The sequence below is a fragment of the Macaca thibetana genome, chromosome 13 (assembly GCF_024542745.1).
Source record: "Macaca thibetana thibetana isolate TM-01 chromosome 13, ASM2454274v1, whole genome shotgun sequence".
In the NCBI taxonomy this organism is placed as follows: Eukaryota; Metazoa; Chordata; class Mammalia; order Primates; family Cercopithecidae; genus Macaca; species Macaca thibetana.
The window spans coordinates 5,995,640-6,016,459 of NC_065590.1; the positions used below are offsets into that span (position 1 = coordinate 5,995,640).

The following is a 20,820-nucleotide window of genomic DNA, read 5'->3' on the forward strand; positions in this document are numbered from 1 at the left end:
TGGTGTCCTTGTAGGGGAGACAATTGGCGGATTCTTCTATTCTGCCATCTTGGTCCACATTCTCTCCCCAAGCTATACATTTTACAGAGTTGCAGGAGAGAAGCAACTTACCGAAGGTCACAAAGCTGGTTATTGTCAGAAACAGAGCCAGAGTGCTGGCATTCAGTGCCCAGGCCAGCATTGGTTTTTCCAAACACATTGGACAAGGAGTTCCTGCTGTAGCGGCTTTTGCTCTTTCTTTAGTAGAAAGTTGTTTTCTATATTTACTCATCTAGATGAGAAGAACCAAAGGCTGGATACTTCTTTGATGTAGAGCTTCCTATTTGTCACTAGTTTCCAACACACTTCAGAGTACTGGGGGAGACAGAGCTATTTCCGGATGCTGTGGATCCCTAGGGGGTCTGTTCAGCATGGATGAGAGCCAGCATGGTTGGGTGCTGCCTTTGCAGGACAGGGCTCTTTATTCTGTACAGTCCAGTGACTCCCTGCATTCCAGCTGTTCTTCTAGAGAGCCCGTTCTAGTCCTTCCATGTTCTTTGCTGCAACTGCTCCTTTGATTTAAATATTTTTGGGTGGTTTTCAATTTTAATTGTTCTTGTTAAAAGCACAGTAATTAAGAAAATTAATTGTACAAGGTTTTTTTTTTTTTATTTTAATGCTCTTGGGTTTTCTGCTGACCATTATCTCTCTGAAAGAAAGCACCTTCCTCATCTTGTTCACAGTGGAATCCCTGGCACTGAGCCCAGTGCCTGGCCTAGATTAAGCACAGATCTATTTATTAAGCGAATGATTGACTTCTATAACGCATTAACTGTACATTGGTAACTGAAGGGAAATTTCGAAAGGTAGAAATTGCTCAGGTAAAATGAAGAATCCCTTAAGAAGTAACTGGGTTCAGTAGTCACTACTTCGTGTTCAATAAACATACATTTATGATCTGTTATATGCCAGTATTATGGTAGGTCCTGATAATTGAAAAATGAAAAAAGTGTTGTTTCTTCTGCTATGAAACTATCAGCCTGGTTGTGGTGAATCTAGGGGTTAAATGGATCATTTTAACATCATGTGCTAAGGGTAGAGTCACAGACAGTGTTTGCGGAGCAGGAAAGGAATAAGAAGGGTCCATGGGTGGCAAGCAAATGGTCTGGGAAGGCTTCCAAGAGGAAAGGAGTTCTCAGCTGAATTTCGAAGAATGAGTAGGATTCACAAAAGTAGAGGAGGGTGAGGAGGGGGTCTCTAGGCAGAGAGAACAGAGGGAACAGTATAGGACAAAGCATGGAAATATTAAGCATTATGTTTATGTTGGATCTAAAATGACTTTTGTTAGAGCCTATGTGAATACGGGGTGGGGAGGGTGGGAGCTGAGGCCATGGAGTTAAACGGGGGCAAGGTACAGGTGGCTGCATATGCATAGGCTTTACCACGCAGCCATTGAAGGGCCCTGGGACGGTGCAAATGCAGAGTCATTGGGCTGCATTTGTGATGGGAGATGTCAGTTTTGAGATGGTTTGAAGCCAGAGTTGGCGAGGGCCTTGCAGCTTGGAGACCACTTAGGAGGCTGATAAAATATCCAAAAGAGCACTGATAGTCTCAACTTGGGAAGAGGCCATGGGAGAGCTCTTCTTCAAGCAATCATTTAAGGACTCTTTGCTGAGTACTGAACAAAGCTATGTTCTGTGCCAGGCAGAGAGAACATTGTGGTGAAGAAAACAGCCACCACCACTGCTCTGATGAAGCTTGAAGGCTGAGAGGAAGGAAGGCAGAGATTAATCAGATAATTCACTAATAAGATGTGTAATTATAGGGAAGATGAAAGCAATGAAGGAAAGGAAAAATCTGAGATCAAATAGACCAGGGCCTGGTGAGAAAGCAGTGGCTCAGGGAAAGCTTTCTGATAATAGTGATGTTGTTGGTCAGGAAGCATTATGTGGATGACGGAGTTGGGGAGATTTTTTCTAGACTGAGGAAGTAGCAAATGTGAAGACCCTAGCACAACAGGGAACTCGGAATATCTGAGGAGTGGAAAGCAGGGCTAGAGTGATCCTGAATGAGAGAAATTATGGTAGGTGATGAGGCTGGGTAAGTAGCCAGGAGCCGAGATCATGTAGGAACCAGCAATTCAGAGTAAGTAGCATGAATTTTATTCTAAGAACAATGACAAGCAGCCAGACAGATTGAAAGCAGGAGAGTAGCGTGGGTTGATTTTCACTTCTGAAACAGCAGACTGGCTGCTGTGCACAGAATGATCTATTCTAGGGTGGATCCGAAGTGCAGGTGTAGAAGTTCAGGTAAGGCATGAAGGCACAGGTAACATGGTGTCATTGAAGATGGAGAGATATGGATGGGTTCAAGGCATTTTAAGAGGCAAAACCTACAGGGTTTAGTGTTGGACTGAATATGGGGAGAAATATGGCAAGGTCAAAAAAGTTAACCAGGCTTTTTGACATGCACTATTGACTGGATGGTGATGCTATTCGGTGAAATAAAATGGCTCTGGAGGAAAACCAGATTTAGGAGTGAGACCATGAGTTTGGTCATTGCTACGTTGAGGATGAGGTGCCTTTGGATTGTGGAGGTGCAGAGTAGGTCATGGCCTGTATGGGTGTGGAGCTTAGAGGAAGGACTGGAGACATGACTTTCAAAGTCATTGGCCTTGAAATGATATTTGAAGAAGTAGGTGTGAATGAGATTGCTTAAGAAAAGAATGGAAAATAGAAGGCTTAGGAGTAAAGAAAAAGCCAGACTGAGAAATGAGGAGGTAAAAGTAGTTGAATTTGGTGATTGATAGATTGAAGAAGGTGAAAGAAAAGCTGTTGCCCAGAATGGCTTCTGGATTTTACATGTGTGCGATCTAGTGGGTGATGGTACATTAACTAGCTGGGGATAACTTTTGTTTGGGACATGCTGCATTTAAACAGTGTGTGGAATGCACAATTATTATTGCCATCATAAAATGTATGTGTTTTTGCATTTTTCTTAGCTTCTCTCTTGCAACTTTTCCATATCCCACTCCAAATATATAGGAGGAATAATGGAACTAAGTAGGTGATCGCTAAATTTTGGTAGACAAATGGGAGAGGGAAGAAGTACAGAAAGACTCAGGGGCAGGGAGTCCAGGGAGTCAATACAGGGAGACAATGCTAAAGCTTAGTGGTAGGATGAAAAGTTGGAAGAATAATAGAAGAGGATGGGATATAAAAGAATATGGAAATGCAGAGTTGGAGGAGGAAGAGCAAAACTGAAGATGTGATGAACCTTCACAGATCCCTCACCCAACTTTGACAATTATCAACTTCTGGTTAGATTTTTTTCATCTTTACCTCTACTCACTCCCACCAGTTCCCAAGGTTATTTTAAAGTAATTCAAAAACATGATATTATGTGTTTTTCCATCTCTATAACATTCTTAAAAGGACAAAACTATAGAAATAGAAAACAGAGTAATGGTTGCCATGGAACAGGAATTGCATGAGGGAATTTTCTGAAGGTGAAATAAGAGGGTTACTATTTCTCTCAAGCTAGCACCTAAGCCAGGCCTTTGCTTATTATAGCCACTGCCTGAAAAGTGTCTTTGGATTACTAAGTAATGAGATTTTATTATACAAGCTTATTAGTTTACATTACAAACAATATAGTTTATGGTTTATATCAAAATATAATGGCCAAAGTGGACTCTTTTTATAGCTCAGCTTCTAGCTTATTGTTTTTTCTTTTTTGGCAATTCAGTTACTTCTGGTTAAAAATGTGTATTTATGGAGTGAGATTTTGACCAGAGCTTATTGATGGTCTGCTGTGTTGGGCTTCATGCTATTGCATCAAAGTACTTGGGAATGTATCATATGTGATTCTAATTAATTTCCTGTGGGTATGATTTCTTAGCAGAAAGAGCTGGATATGGAGGAAGTGTCCCTAAAATCATTTATCCAAAAAATAATTCAATTGAAGTACAGCTTGGTGAGTAAAATCATTGAAGCCATTGAAATCACCAGGGGAAGAGCTCATTATGTTTGCGTATTCTGGTGAATATTTGAATGTTAAGGATGAAGATAAATCCCAAACACACCCAGTTTCCAACTTTTGATATACCTGAACTCATGGGAAGAGGAATCAAAATAAAACACCAGAGAGCTGAAGCTTGGAAAAGTTGTGGTGGCAGAGAAGTCTTGTCAGTGAGAACTCTGGGCCCAAAATGATTATTATAAATCTGTTTATGCAAAGGCAATGAAGATGCAAATAATTCTTCAGACAATATGTAGTATAATATAAAACTACTATTAAATAATGTTGACCAAGAGTTCTGGATTGTATTATCTCACAATGCAAGGTATATGAAAGGAGTGAAAAAAATATGTTACATTCCTTAATCTGCATGGAAAAGCATCAATAAGCATTGCCTCAGTTTGTGATCTAAGTAGATAAAAAGGGGTCAAATTATTTTTTTAAATTAAAAAATAATCACTAGTGGCCGGGTGCGGTGGCTCAAGCCTGTAATCCTAACACTTTGGGAGGCCAAAGCGGGCAGATCACGAGGTCAGGAGATCGAGATCATCCTGCCTAACACGGTGAAACCCCGTCTCTACTAAAAAATACAAAAAATTGGCCAGTAGCTGTAGTCCCAGCTACTCGGGAGGCTGAGGCAGGAGAATGGCGTGAACCCGGGAGGCGGAGCTTGCAGGGAGCCGAGATTGTGCCACTGCACTCCAGGCTGGGCGAGAGAGCGAGACTCTGACTCCAAAAAAAAAAAAAAAAATCACTAGTAAAATAAATATGCTGTATTACATCTGAAGAAAAAGCAAATTAGACAAAAATCTCAACACCAAAATAGAAACTTTTAAGTGTCAAATAGTAGTGTATCAAAATATATAATGCTAAAAGTCTCAGAAATACAATACAATAAAACAACACAATTGTTTCAGTTGTAGGGGGAGGTTTTAACATACTCTTGCTTTGAGAAATTTGCTAGAAAAGTAAGAGTCTACATGGTTCGAGTAATCTAGCAAAAGTAATGTGTCTAATACATAGATCACTCTCAGAAACATCTATGAAAAACCCAGAGTCCAAAAGAGGAAATTGTACAGATCATGGGGTATAATCATGATGCAGTAAGTGTAAAAATTTGTATCTAAACCAAAACAATAAAATAATCACATTCATTAAGTATGTGAAGTGAATTTGTTAATTAGCTTGATTTAATTATTCTACAATATAAACATGTATCAGAACATCACATTGTACCCATAAATATATGTAATTATTATTTGTCAATTAAAACTAAAAAAAAATTCAAAAACGTAAACAAAAAATCCATCTCAATTATTTGCGTTTTTTTTTAGAGAACCAAAGCCATAGTTAAAGAATATTTAGAAAATAATGATAGTGAGAATACTTCATATCAAATTTCATGGCATATGACCAATGCTGTACTCTAAATGAGTTTATATCTTTAAATAACATTATTAGTAAGTGTGGAAATAATTAAAATATGCAACTAACCATTTGACTCTATAAGAAGACCAATTGAACAACTAGAATAAAAGTAGAAAATAATGAATTTATTAAAGGAAAATAAACTAACTGAATCTGTCCCAAAGTTGGTTAAGGGCAGAAGAGTTGAGGTGGGAGTTGGGGAGAAAGATAAACTTCCAGCAAATCTAATCCCCTAAATGCAGAGACACCCAAATATAAAATAATTAGAAACGTGGGAAAGTTTATATAAAAGAACAAATGGTAAAAGATAAAATCTGTTTAAATGCCTCTAGTCCCATATGTTTTTAGGAGAATTCTTTTAAACTTTCAAGGAAATAATAATACCCATAAAAAGGATAATTGTCTACACATTACTCATTATGTGACTAGTCTTAAAAGACACATTTGGCTGTTTTATCTCTCTTAGTTGACTTTCTTCCCCTACTCCTGTCTTTGGAAATTCTAGCCAACGTATTGAGACAATTAAAAGGCAAGAGAAGGAGTTTTGGAAGTCTTGGAGGGAGGAAGACAAACATAATTTTTAAAACATGATCTATTGGTTTCTACTTAGAAATTTTAAGAAAATTAAGTTAAAAAATGACTAGCATTTGCTTATTAATGTTATTTTAATACAAGATAAACATTCAAAGCTAATAGCATTTTTACATGCCTGAAATAGCACATATTATGTAACCAGGGAAGACAGCATTCACAATTGCAATACAAGAAACAAAATAGTAAGGAACAACTGAATAAGAAATTAGAAAGAGTTGCCTACATGATTAGAAATGCAACATTTTATCATTTTATAGGTGGAACATAAAATAATATGTGTTTTAGTGAAATTTCAAAAGATGTTCCTAAATAGAAATACTCAGTATTAAAAATGTTATTTCTCCTAGATTAATATACAAGTTTAATATAACACCAATTAAATTACTGAATATCCTAAAACTTGTCAAAACATTTCTAAAATTTCTGTCAAAAATGCTGGAAAGAGCCAAGAAAAAAATTGAATAGAAGAAAAAAGAGAGAGTCATTTCCTTGTAAGTATTAAAATATATTATAAAGATAGAGATTATTAGTATGTCAACAAAATTGCTGACTAGGGGTTCCTAGCACTAATTCCCCTACAAAAGGGCCAAAATATTAAATTAATAGCTACATTTTGACTAGTGTGTCTGAAGGAGGGCGCTAGAGTACAGCATAGAAATGATGGAATCTCTGCGGAGCACGGAAACCCAGGATGGCAGCATAGAGAGGGGAGGAAATCACCCTTTCTCTGTCACTCTGTTTTCCCCACCAAGATTGACTTGGCGCCAAGAGAAACTTCTCCTTGAGGGAAAAGGTAAGCAGAAGGCCCCTGCAACCTTCATTATTACCACAGACACCTGCAGTTCTTGCTACAGAAGAAACCTGCAGTCCTCACAGGCCCTGAGCCCAATTTGGGGAGCAGCCTGGGGTTCTCATGGCTACATTGCTCCAGTGCGGGAAACTACCTATTGCATACCCTTATCCCCTATGACCTACGAGCTATGTCATGGCACTATCTTGGAATTATAGCTACTGCTAGAGTGAGTCCTGTTCTGGGGGCCAGTAGCCCCTGCATCTCTTCATCCCCAAGGCTTTCCCATTATTCCACCATGTTCATACAGGTGGCTACAACTTCACAATCCTGGTTACTTAGAGTATGGGCCCTGTGAAATTACTGTGCCCAAAGGCACATGGTGCCCTGCTTCCTGAATGGACAGGCAGTCCTGCACAACCGGGGAAGCTTCCCCTAGCCAGCAGATCTACTCTGCTCACCCTCGTACGCATGAGGGTGTATGTACTCACCCTCAGCCTGAGAACCAGCTCAGTAGCCCTGCCCCTGGCAAGACCACACCCCTTTTCGATTGGACCTACTGTGTGTGCACACACACCCTTGGCCTGAGAACCAACCTGGTAGCCCAGCATCCTGCAAAGCCATGCCACTGCCAGTACAAACTCTTGCAGCCTAGGCCAGTGAAACACTCAAAGATATTGCAGGTGTGGATTGTAGCTGAAGACACTGCATGAAGACTACACTTCTGTCTCTATCTAGAACCAAAGCCAACATACCCTATCCAACTGACATGCTAGGATGCATCTACAGAAAAAGTCTTTCTCTAAGAAAGCTACTTCATAAAATTAGAAGAGGTGACTGTTGCATCAGATGTGCAGCTATCAACATAGGGACACAAGAAACATTTAAAAACAGGAAACATGACACCTCAAAGGAGCACAATAATTCTCCAGTAACAAACCTCAAAGAAAATAAGATTTACTAAATGCCTGAAATGGAATCCAAAATAATGATCTTAAAGAAACCCAACTAGATACAAGAGAATACAAGCAAATAATGTAATGAAATCAGAAAAACAATTTATGAAAAAAAATTCCTTAGGGATTTCTTGTAAGGCTGGTCTAGTAGCAATGAATTCCCTTAGTTTTTGCTTGTCTGGAAGGGACTTTATTTTTCTTACATTTCTGTATAAGAAATTCAACAGAGATATACATTATAAAGAAGAACCCAAGAGAAGTCTGAGTTTAAGAATTCAATGAATGAAATAAATGCAATTGAGAATTCAACAACGGAATTCAACAATCTAGTGATCATTATATAATGACCTTCTTTGTCTCTTCTTATAACTTTTAACTTAAAGTCTATTTTTTCTGATGTAAGTGCAACCATTCCTGCTTGCTTTTGTTTTCCATTTGCATGGAATATCTTTTTTTCATCTCTTCACTTTCCATGTATATGTATCCTTACTGGACCTACTGTGAGTCTGTGAGTAAAGTGAGTCTCTTTTAGGCAGCACATAGTAGGTTCTTGTTTTTTCTTTTAATCCAGTTTGCCACTATATGTCTTTGAAATAGATAATTTAATCCATTTACATTCAAGGTTATTATTGATCGGTAAGAACATGACTCCTGACATTTTGTTAATTGTATTCTGGTTGTTTTCCAGATCCTTTGTTTCTTTCTTTCTCTCTTGTTTACTTTTGTGGTTTGGTGGTTTTCTGTAGTCCTAAGTTTGGATTCCTTTTTCTTTTTATTTGTGTATCTACTGCAATTTCTATCATTGTGGCTACCATGAGGCTAACATAAAGACTTTTATAGTTATAATAGACTATTTTAAGCTGATTACAATTTAACTTTGGTCACATAAAAATACTCTAGACTTTTATCCTCCTCCTAACAGTTTATACTTTTGTTGCCTTAATTCACATCATTATACGTTGTGTGTTCTTTAATAACCAATTGTGTCTGTAGTTATTTTTGACCATTTTGACCTTTAAACTTATTACTAGAGGCTTGAAAGATTTACATAGCACCATTACAGAATTGAGATATTCTGAATTCAATTTTGAATTTACCTCTACTAGTTAGTTTTCACATGTTTTTATGATGGTAATTACCACCCTTTCACTTTCAGTTGCAGCATTTAGTTAGGGATTTCTTGTAAGGCTGGTCTAGTAGCAGTGAATTCCCTTAGTTTTTGCTTGTCTGGAATGGACTTTATTTTTCTTACATTTCTGAAGGATAGCTTTGCTGGGTATAGTATTCTTGGACAGCAGTTTTTATTTTCATTCAGCACTGAATATATCATCCTATGCTCATGAATTGGAAGAATTAATATGGTTCAAATGTCCATCCTACTGAACGCAACTTACAGATTCAGTGCAATCCCTATTAAAATACCAATGATGTTATTTTGACAGAAAGAGAAGGAACAGTCCTAAAATTCATATAGGATCACAAAGCACCCTGAATAGCCAAAGCAATCTTGAGGAAAAGACCAAAAGGCCCCAAACCAAAGACAAAGCTGGAGGTATCACACTATCTGACTTCAAAATATACTAAAAAGCTATAGTAATCAAAACAGCATGATATTAGCGTGAAAACAGACACATAGATCGATGGAACAGAATAGAGAGTCCAGAAATAAATCCACAAATCAACAGACAACTGATATTTGACAAAAGTGCCAGGAACACACATTGAACAAGTAAGAGTCTCTTCAATAAATGGTGATAGGAAAATTGGATATCCACATGCAGAAGAATGAAACTAGACCCCTATCTTTTAACATATTCAAAACTCAACTTGAAATGGATTAAAGACTTAAATATAAGACCTGAAACTATGAAGCTACCAGAAGAAAACATAAAGGAAGTGCTCATGACATTGGACTGGACAGGGATAAGACCTCAAAAGCACAGACAACGAGAGTAAAAATAGACAAATGGGATTACATCAAATCAAAAAGCTTCTGCACAATAAAATAAACAATCAACAGAGTGAAATCACAATCTACAGAATGGGAGAAAATATTTGTAAACTATGCATCTGACAAGGGGCTAATATCCAGAATATATAAGTAACTCAAATAGCTGAACAACAAACAAAAAAACCTAAAAAACAAAACAACAAATAATTTGATTAAAAAAAGGACAAAAGACATTACTTCTGGGATTTGGACAATATCCTGTTTTCTTGATGAGGTGAAAGTGTTATAGATATTTGCTTTATGATAATTCATTAACTTTGCATTTCTATTCTATACTCTTTGGTATATGTGTGTTATATTTCACACACATATATTTTTAAAACATATCATTTAGAATAAAGAACACTCCTTGAATGTTAGAATTTGCTAGGCTCATGGGACAAAATCCACTGAGACTATAAATTATGAAATTTGTGAATGTGTGTAGAGGCAAGATAAGGGAAAGAGAGGGAAAGGGTGGGGGTTACATTTGTTGAAGTAGAAATATCACTGGATTTGATGTTAGAAATCTAGAGTTCATCTCTCATTTCTTCCTCTAATTAATTTGGGCAAGTCACTCCATCTGTCTGAACTTCAGTTTTTGCATCCTTAACATGAGGATAATCGCACCTCCCCTTTTCCTGCCTTGTAAGATTGTTTTGAAGATACAAAGAATGAAGGAGAAAATGCATAAAATACTTTGTGAACTGTCAAGTTCTTTGCTAGTGTTACTAGGAGTAGAAATAACATTTGTGTACCTGATGATGTTTGGTAATGTATATGTATCCCTTTACAATGGATGTCCTGGAAGGCCATTTGCCCCTCATGGTCTCTCCAGGGAAAGAAAAAAATAGATTAACATTAGCCTATGGGGGTATTTCTGGTAATCAAAAGGTATTTGAGGCTTGAGAGTAAGATGCACTCGTTATCCAGGTGTTAACAAATTTGAAAGTTTGTAGAATTTTCATTGAATATTGATAATATTGATTTTTTAGGTACCACCCTGATAGTGGACTGTAATATAACAGACACGAAGGATAATACAAATCTACGATGCTGGAGAGTCAATAACACTTTGGTGGATGATTACTATAATGAATCCAAACGAATCAGAGAAGGGGTGGAGTAGGTATTTTGCTTTTTTGACTTCTGTAAAAGCTAGCAAGGATTTCTCCATCTGAGTGAATCTGGTATCACTATTGCCTTCTCCTCTTGTTTTTGCCTCTCAGTGATTCATGTTATCAATCCCACCTACCACATAGTTAGGGAGATATGGTAAAATACCAAGTATCCCTGAGAGCAGTAAGATCCATTTCTCTTGGCTACTACTTAAAATTAGTACCATCTCCATTCAATTATATCATGATCCATAGGCCTTCAAAGCTTAACGCCCTGGGCATACTAGGGAAACACTGGAAGTGACACAAATGTGTATACTGCAACAGTAGAAGGAAGAAATAGTAGTATAGTTCTTTACTATACTAAACAAGCACCAACAAGGACTCTGAGGGAAGACAGTGCATAATCATTAGCTAATTAAATGGGTATAAACTCAAGTTATGGTGGTATAAATGGAGTGGTGTAAATAAAACTAATGAAGTCAGAGGGCAGGAGAGCTTGCGTTGGGCCTTGCAGGGTGGACAAGTTAGGATACGTGGAAAGGAATAGGGGAAGGGCCTTTGGGGCTGAGAATGGTGTCTGTAGCTTACAGAACCATACTTCCTTGTCACCATGCAGAAGAAAATGCAAATTTGGAAATACACAATCTACATACCTCACTGGGCCAGTCAGCAAAGTATTCTTAGGATAACATGATGGTCCAAAGTGTTCTCCAAGAAAACACTTAATCTCCAGAAAACAGACCTTAAAACATGTTAGGTAAATACGACTCATGTATTAATGGCTGGCTTTTTTCTTTTATAGAACCCATGCCTCTTTTCGGGAACATAATTTGTACACAGTAAACATCACCTTCTTGGAAGTGAAAATGGAAGATTATGGCCTTCCTTTCATGTGCCACGCTGGAGTGTCCGCAGCATACATTATGTTACAGCTCCCAGGTAATACTCCAGTGGGATACACACTGTTCAGAGTGTTCAAAACGATGGCCAGGAAACACATCTGAAGGAGGAGTGACTCTAAATGCTCAGAGTGAGGCATGAGGATGGCATTAAAGGGACAAACTCAGTATGAAATCTAGGGAAAAGTTCATGCAACGGCTCATAGTGTTGTTGGAATGAGGCTGTGATTTTATTGCAGTATATTTTGAAAGTGCCATATTTTCAATACATCAAGATTTATACATCAAAACAGAAAGAAAACAAAAGCTTTTCTTTATTAAGTGTGATTGCCAAATGTTTATAATTTGATATAAAGCCAAAATGCCTATGTATATTTTTACTATGTAACTTTGTAAAATTATCTGTAGAGGCTGAATTCTGGTATTTAAGCAGGAGGGCTTCCAACTCAATGTGCGTATACAAATTGCACTCTGAGCACCGTACAGAACTAATTGATTGTCCACTGGAAGTTTTAAAGCCAGTGTACAGATAGTGGAGGGTGAAGCCAGAATCTTGAGAACAACTTTAAATTCGTAACATATCAGAAGTGTATGAAATACCTTGCAAAATTCTGTGTGGTTTATCAAGACAGTGGTTCTTCTTGATTCTATTAATATCATTAGCGTATGTGTGTGTGTGTGTGTGCACGCGCACGCGTTTGTGTGTTTGTGGCTAGCTACATGCAAGAAAGAGGACGTGAATTTGCTGGTGTCCTTCAATGATCAGTTAAACCTATGCTTGCATACATCACACTGAAGCCCCACCTAACAGAAAACACCTAACAGAAAACACCTAACAGAAAACACCTAACAGAAAACACAGTGTTTGCTGTATGGAGTTGGCAATTGTGCCTTTGCCCCTGCCAAGATCCTGGCCTCCTAAGTGCCCGTGACCTCTCTTAGAATTGTGATGAATAGAGATCTGTGCACAGCAGCTTGCAGCTCTGGGTGCGCACGTTCTCTGCCTCACTTCTGTGTCCTGAAGGCCGGTGTCATTCTGGCCTCAGCTGCCTTAACTGAATGAACACAGCACCCTCTCCTCACCCTCATGGCATGGGGAATCCTTCTTGCGTTGCGTCATGTGGAAGGACCCTTGGGCTCATCTGTCACCACTGCCCATTTTTTCTCTTCTTACTGACTTTTCCTTGTCATAAAGCATCCTTTTCCATCACTTTCCCCTAGTTAATCTTACATTTGCCATCTCTCTCTCTCTGGTACCTCTATGACGTTCATCATCTGTGCTGCTTTTCTTTCTGTGTCCTCATCCCTGAAATCTTTTTCCCCTTTATGGCATCAACTGTCATTCCTGGGCAGGTGCAAACATGTTCCATATATCCAGCTGTATACTGTTTTCCCCCATGACAGCTCTGCATTTCCAACTGCATAAGGGACTGCAGATACACTGGCTGATGTCAGAAAGCATGTTTAAACTCTCCAACCTCCTGGTTCTGTTCTTCTTACGTTTGTAAATGGAACCCCTGTATCTTCCACGTTGTTCAGGCTCAAAATCTGGGGTCATTTTGATGTTTTCCCTTATCCTCCCTCATGCCAGCACCCAATGACTTGCCAAGTTCTGTGGATTCTTACCCTCCTGCCCATTCCCACTAACAAGCTGGATGGTAGGGTGAGTCCTGCCCTGGACTTAAAGGTCAGGTTTTCAGGCTCAGATCCTATCTTGTTCACTTGGGAGCTCTGTGAGGACAGCACTGTCACTCAACCTCTCTGTGCCCGCGTCTCCTCATCTGGGAAATGAGGAGGATAGCGACTTCCTTCCACGGCTGTTGTAAGAATCAGCTGGGATTTTCTTTTATACGTTTTTATTGTGGAATATAACGTATATATTATACATGCTATAACACATGCACATATATGGTAAAGGAACACTGAATATCTGCATCACATAACAAGTCATTGTATAGCAAATACTCATGAAACTACCACCTGGATTAAGAAAAATGCATTGCCTGAAAAACCCCTGGATGTTCTTCTTGATCCTTCCCTCTTGATAATCATCCTCCCAACTTTTAGGAAAGTCATTTCTTTGATTTTCTATCTATGCTGACAGTCCTAATAATACAATTTATTTTTGCCTAGTTTTGAGTTTTATATTAAGAGAGTTATATAGTATGTTTTATTTTCTTAGGTGTGGGGGGCTTATCAGTGTATCGCTGATATAACATGTGGCATAGTTCATTAATTTACATTGCCATATCCTAGTCCATTGAATAACTAGGTCACAATTTATCCACTGGGCTATAAGTATGTGGTTTGCATTGTTTTGAGTTTGGAGCTATTAACAAATGATACTGCTATGGAAATTCCTGTTTATGTATCTGTGTACCCATGTAGAGGCATCCCTCCAGGATATATGATGAAGAGTAGCTTTGCCAGGTGAGAGTCTGTCGTTAACATTTCCATAGAATGCCACACTTTTTTGCAATGTGATTCACTGACATTTGCTGCCAGGCGATGAAATGGAAACTCCTGGCTTGGCATTCAGGGCCTCCCTGATCTACTTGTTCCCACTCATTTCCCAGTTGTCACCTTCATCTACCCCACAGAACAGAGAGCCAGATCACAGACAAAGGTGGGTCTTTTGTGAGCTCATATTGTGGTGAAGGAGGTGACTTTGAGACAAGTGCAGAAATGTGTGGTAGGTCAGTGAGGACAGGTTGAAAACCTGTTTTCACTGAAGCGGAGCCTGCTGGCGTTTCCTCCCTCTGACTCTCCATTAGCTTACAGCAGAGATGCAGCCTGGCTCAGGTCAGAGAGAGAGAGACTCAGGGTCCACCCCGGAGAACAGAGGTGAAGCTGTTGTAAGAAGTCTTGGAGAGTCCACGACACCTGAAGTGGTTACAACTTAAATCTGTCCCAACCTAGAAGTTTGAGTTCTTTATTGGATAATATAGACTGAAGTTGGCCAATAGTGATTTCCACGCCAATACTGACTTGTTGGACTATTTGAAAGCACTGTGTTCCGAAGGATTCTGAGGCCAAGTCCAAGCTCAGAGGAGCTAATGCTGTGACCAGTTAACACTTGTCAAGCTTGTGGAGGGACGGAGTCCTTTACCTCCTTTGTTTTAAGCTCTTGCTTCTTAAATCCCTTAGTTCCTGGCAATGCTCATTTTATCTCAAATGTAGAGTATTTTGGTTCTATTGACTTAGTTTTGTTTGTCCTGAGTTCCTGGAACTTCACCCTCTTAAATGTAAACCTCTTGTTGGTTTACTTGGGGACAGAGCTAAGGTTATAGCTTCTCCATTTGACTTCCTTGTGTTTGTTGAAGACACCTCCAGATTTGAATCTTATCTGGTTTTTCTGAAGCAGGGTCTCTAGAAAGTTGTTTAAATTGAGTGTGCTCTTCTGTGAATTCGCTTGTTACTTATGCTCACCCACCATCTCAGTAGAAGGCTGGTAGTAGTCAAATGACTCAGATGGTGAATACCACCATTAACCTTTACCATGACATCTAGTACATCAAGAATGGACTCCCCATTTATTTCTATTTCGAAGCCCCGAGTCCTTCTGAATGTATTCATTAATGACTTGTTTCCAATTTCATTCTCTTTTAGCTCGTTTATAGAGCAGAGGGCATCAATACTCCTGAAGGCAGTGAGTGAAAAGCCCGAGAATTTTAGAGCATCACTCCTGTCTATGTGCCAGAGGCTTTCTGAGCCTCATTAGTACTGTGGGCATGGTCTTCTTATTAGGACAGTTAACAACACCAAGATCTCTGAAACAGACGTTAAATATTCCCAGACACAAGTCATCCCAAAGAGAGAGGTGGCAATATTGCCCCTAGAAGGAATTCTAATGAGAGCTGGGAAAGGGCAAAGAGGGGTAGAAGATGGGGAAGCAGGAAGGATCTGTCTCATGATTGAAGTGAGAGGTTCTCGCAAGTGCCCAGGCTTAGCTCGGGCACCGGTGTGTAGTGCCGTGCGTCTATTCTGGCTGCACTGGGACTTACTCAATGAATTCATTTTGTTTTGGCACAAATTTGTTCTTAGTTATTGTGCCATGTATTTAAAGATGTGCAATAGTAAATGGGAAATCTTGGGCCTCAAGATGTTTACGACATGGTGTGGCCTAAGGCAGGTGGCAATAAGCTCTTTAATGTGTATTTTATAGTCACTGTGGAAAACATAGTGGTCCCTCAAAAAACTAACAATACAACTACCATATGATCCAGCAATCCCACTGCTGGTTATATACCCCAAAGAAAGGGCATTAACATGTTAAAGAGATATGTGCACTCCCGTTTTTATTGCAGCACTGTTTACAATAGCCAAGATGTAGAATCAACCTAAGTGTCCATCAATGGATGAATGGATAAAGAAATTCTGTCACAGATGCACAATGGAATATTATTCAGCCATAAAAGAGAATGAAATTCTGTTATTTGCAGCAAAGTGGATGGAACTGGAGGCCATTATGTTAAGTAAAATAAACCAGGCACAGAAAGACACATATTGCATATTTTTACTAATATGTGAGAACTAAAAAAATTAATCTCATGAAGGTAGAGAGAAGAATGGCGGTTACCAGAGGCTGGGAAGAGTAGTGGTGAAGGGGAAATAAAGAGAGGTTGGTGAATGGGTAAAAAAAAAAAAAAAAAAAAAAATACATTTTGATAGTAGGAATGAGATCTAGTGTTTGGTAGCACAACAAAATGACTATAGATAACAAGAATTTATTGTATAATTCAATATAACTAGAGGAATAGGTTTGGAATATTCCCAGCACAAAGAAATGATGATTGTTTGAGGAGATGGTTATCCCAATTACCCTGATTTGGTCATTACACATTGTATGCTTGTGTCAAAATATTACACATACCCTATAAATATGTGCAACTATTATGTACCTATAAACTTTTTTAAAAATTAAAGTGCTCTAGGGGCCCCCTCTTCCTCCCCTCCTCTGCCCACCCCACCATCCAGTGAGGACTGCAGGATGAGGAAGGGGCTGAAGAAGGAAGTGGTGTGTGAGGTGGGTTTTAAGAATGGGGAGGACTTTTCTTCCTGTCTCCCTCTTCCCCTTTTCTAATTCTTTCCTTCCCAGAGGGTCTTCTTTGGTGGTATGGGTTTGGGCTGTGGTGAGACAGAAGTCATGCTGTTCCTTTTCTTGGATGTGTAGGAGCATGTTTTCGGGGACTTGAGGTTCCAGAGGAGCTGGTTCTGCTCCTTGGCCATCTCCTGCCCACCACTTAGGCTCACAATTGCTCTGCAATGGACGCATGAAGCAGGGTAGGGTGTAAGCATTCTTTCTGAGACTGTGTCTCTCGCACAGGCCCCCGGCCTGGAAATCGATGGCACAGAGAGGATGAGGTAGAGGTTTGGCTCTTGGCCTGTCTTGTGGAGCCAGCCACGCAGGTTCCAGAGGGGACAACTGTTGGCTCTTTAAGGATGATGGGTGTCCGTCCAGCTGTTCAACTTTGAATGGCTGGGAAAGCAGTTACAATAGGATTGTAATCAAGAACGGGCAGCAGAACCAGCTGGAGAAGGTGCCCCATGAACATACTCAGGCGCCACCTCTGGACAGTCTCAGCAGAACCTGGACATGGGTGTTTTGAAAGCAGCCTTCGTGCAGTTGGGTCCATCCTGCGTCTACCACTGGAAACTAGGGCTCTGCAGACTTTTACTCTCATAGGTTCCCAGGAGCTGAGTTGTTTCCTAACAATCGTGGTCCAGATCAGATTATTCCGCTCCCACACCACTCTTTTGACTTTAAAGAAATGTTTAAACAGTGCCCTCACTGATGTCCAGAACCTTTCCATTTGGCATTCATAGTGTAATCTGTATTAGTAAAGTATATAATGGACTCTTTGTATCATTATTATAATTATAATTATTTTATTTTTTTGCTGTCATTTGTAGCACCAGATTTTCGAGCTTACTTGATAGGAGGGCTTATCGCCTTTTTGGCTGTGGCTGTGTCTGTTGTGTACATATACAACATTTTTAAGATCGACATTGTTCTTTGGTATCGAAGTACCTTCCAATCTACAGAGACCCTAGAAGGTAAGTGTGTGTAATCCCTGAAAAATGCCTCAAAATTGGCATCCTCTTATACGTATACAACGATTTCAAATATACTTTGTCATATTTTACTGTGTTGCTGGCAAATTTCCGGTGAAGGAATCTCCTTGGAACTGCCTATGCTTTAGAGAAATGATTTGTCCCTAATCACCAGCATCATTCGGTCAGATAAAGTTTGCAGGCTTGTCGTGATTGAGGAAATATTTGCTAAGCTGCGGGAGGAGACCATCTTCTGAGTCCCGCTGCAACCATGCTACAAAGGTTTCCACGTCCATCCTCTGCCCGCTGCAGGAAAGTTTCTCCAAGGGCAGAGTGCTCTCAATCCATGACGTGTACTCAGCAGAGTGGGCGAGCACACGTTGCAGAATAGGTGTCATGGAGAGGGATGAGCTGCCTGCAGGTGGAGCTCTCTCTAGGCCCCGTACTTGGTGCCTGAAGGGATTTAAGTCTTCAACTCTCAGATCCGGAGAGAGATCGAACCAAGTTTGAATGTAACTTCTCCACTTACTCCCTATGTAAACTTGGATTTTCAACTTTCTTCTATTTCTCAGCTATAGAAAGGAATGGAGGAAGGAAGGAAGGAGACAGGGAGGGAGGGAGGAAAGAGAGAGAAGGAGGAAGGAAAGGAGAGAGGGAGGGAGGGAAAACGGAAGGAAGAAGGGAGGTTCGTAGAAAAGAAACTAAAGAAAGCAGGGGAGAGAGAGAGGAGAAGGGAGGAAGGGAAATAAGAAGGAGGAAGGAAAAAAGAAAGAAACAAAGAAAGGGAAAGTGATTACATCCTGCTTTTTGACAGTGGGGATAGCTGAGCTGAAGCACACGGAAGCATTCAGCAGGGGCCTGGGGCACAGGGCGGCCTCTGTTGCTTGTCTGGAGGTCAAGACAAATCCCCAACACCACGGCTGTGGGTTTTGGTCTGTGGGCCTATGTCCTGCCAGTGCTGTTTGGTACAGAAACGCCTCAGTGTGATCCTGACTCTCTGAGAGCCTGGCATTTCCCACCGTGGTGCTTGTGACTCTTTACGCTACTTTTTTTTTGTTTTGTTTCAGAACAGATACAATCTATTAAGTCCTTGAAAAAGTAATAAATCTGCTCTAGTGTCCCCTAATTAGATGAAAAGATTAATATAAGCCCAAAGAAGCCGGTGCAGCTGACCTGTGTGGAGATGCACGAATTTATACCTTTGAAGTCCAGAGGCCTGAGTGACAAGAGCAGGAAAGGGAGGGAAACTGGGTGTCGGAGAATGTTGTATGGGCAGCTAAAACATAAAAGAGGTCACTGCCATCAAGCACCTGCTTTGCACACAAAATACACAGCGCAGTTGTTGTCCACATGTCTGATAAAACATAGGTGTCCTAACTTGGATTTTTTCCAAATTAAATTTCAGCATTCAAAATTAGCAACCCCGAGCAATGGAGAAAGCAATAAACTCCTTTTAATGACACAAGTCATCTGGACCTTAAGTGTCCAGTGCAACCTGAAGTACTCCTAGCCCTGTGGATAGTCCGACTGGGCATGGCGGGGTTTGGCTCTGGCATCTGGTTTTGGCTCTGGCATCTGCAGAGGCTGCCCTGTCTAAGCACACCCATGACTGCTCTCCTGCTTGCATCTTTGAGAAGAAGACAGTTCAGTCCCCCACCACTTACTGTTTTCTGACACAGATGTGAGTGCTGCAGCTGCTTTCTACTTTTTGACTCACAGAAGCCTGCGTCACTTGACGTATTCTTCCTGGCAGCTCAGGCCCTGTGGCGTGTCTCTCTCGCTGTCTCTCTCTCTCTCTCTCTCAGTGACTCTCTCACTGACTCCCTCACTGAGTCATTGCGACTCCCAGGAGCGTGATTACAGCTGTGACTTATGAGTGTTGTGCAGAGTGTGTGGGGAAGCGGCTCGTGAGGTCGAGTTTAGCAGGAAGAGAAAACAGGAACAGTGACTCACACCGAGTAGCGGGGGCTGGGCAGATGGCAGAGTTAGGCAGCCCTACCCTCTGCCGAGACTGGGACGCAGCCCAGATTTTCCACCAGTGGGCAGAGGATTTGGCGATGGAGGCCCACAGGGCGCCAGGGGTCCTTTTTTTTCTTTATTTTTATTTTGCTTAATTCAGAAAACTATGTGTGCATTTTGTCATGAAATTCTCTACAGTTCCATCTACGAGAGCTGCCTGTAGTTGGCTTTAAGCTACTGATGACATTCTGAGATGAGTCCCAGATCCTGTTTATGTCCTTGTTCCCCTTGAGGATATTTTCTGAGTTCAATCAGGAAACGCCAATTAATGGATGAAAATGAGGAAGAGAGAAATAATGTCCTTCGTAGGATAAGTCATCTACCCCGACTGGGTTAGCTAAGCTGTATCGCTCAATTAATAATTAGGTGTGCATGACTCACCGTTTTAGGAGAAGCCATTGACAGCCCTGGCTGAAGTCAGCAAGTTCTGTATCTTCTCCGGCAAGCCACTGGGGCTTTAAAAATTCTCCTGGCAGGGCTGCGTGTGTGTACGAGGACGGAAGGGTCTGTGTACAGATCTCTTAGAGAGATTTGAAAATGCCTCGCCTTCCTCCAGATAGGTCTTTGGAGAATGTGCATGTAGGATAGAATGGTTAAAACGAAGACAAGGCAAACAGTTGGAGTGATCAAAGGGAAACCAAGGAGACGAGGAAAACCAGTCGCGGTAGAGTTAATGATACCTTTGACAATTATTAAAGGTGAATTTGCTTTTCAAGCCAAAGTAAAGGCAGCGACAAGATCCATTGTGTGCTGTTCACAACAACCTTTCCAATTTTCATGAGAGAACATGGCTTTTTCTGAGACTAATTTCCAAAGGCAGATTTTTTTTTTTTTTTTCCAACAGAGAGTCCTCATTTCAAAAGGGCGTGGTGTAGGGAAGCTTGACTGCAACAACTTTCCCATGTCATAGCATGTTTTGTGTGGCTTTTCTTCTAGTGTTTTCTATGCGTATTGGGGCTAAACCCACCAA

General features: G+C 40.3%; 1 protein-coding gene across 1 annotated transcript in view; it reads left to right on the forward strand.

Moving 5' to 3' along the window:
• The window catches only part of IL1RL2 (interleukin 1 receptor like 2), a 47,910-nt gene that overhangs the window by 18,754 nt on the left and 8,336 nt on the right, over window positions 1–20,820 (forward strand). The window contains exons 5-8 of the mRNA XM_050753286.1: window positions 3,880–3,954; window positions 10,753–10,882; window positions 11,681–11,817; window positions 17,691–17,834. Of these exons, the coding sequence (XP_050609243.1) occupies window positions 3,880–3,954; window positions 10,753–10,882; window positions 11,681–11,817; window positions 17,691–17,834 (486 nt within the window). The remainder of the gene's footprint in view (window positions 1–3,879; window positions 3,955–10,752; window positions 10,883–11,680; window positions 11,818–17,690; window positions 17,835–20,820) is intronic.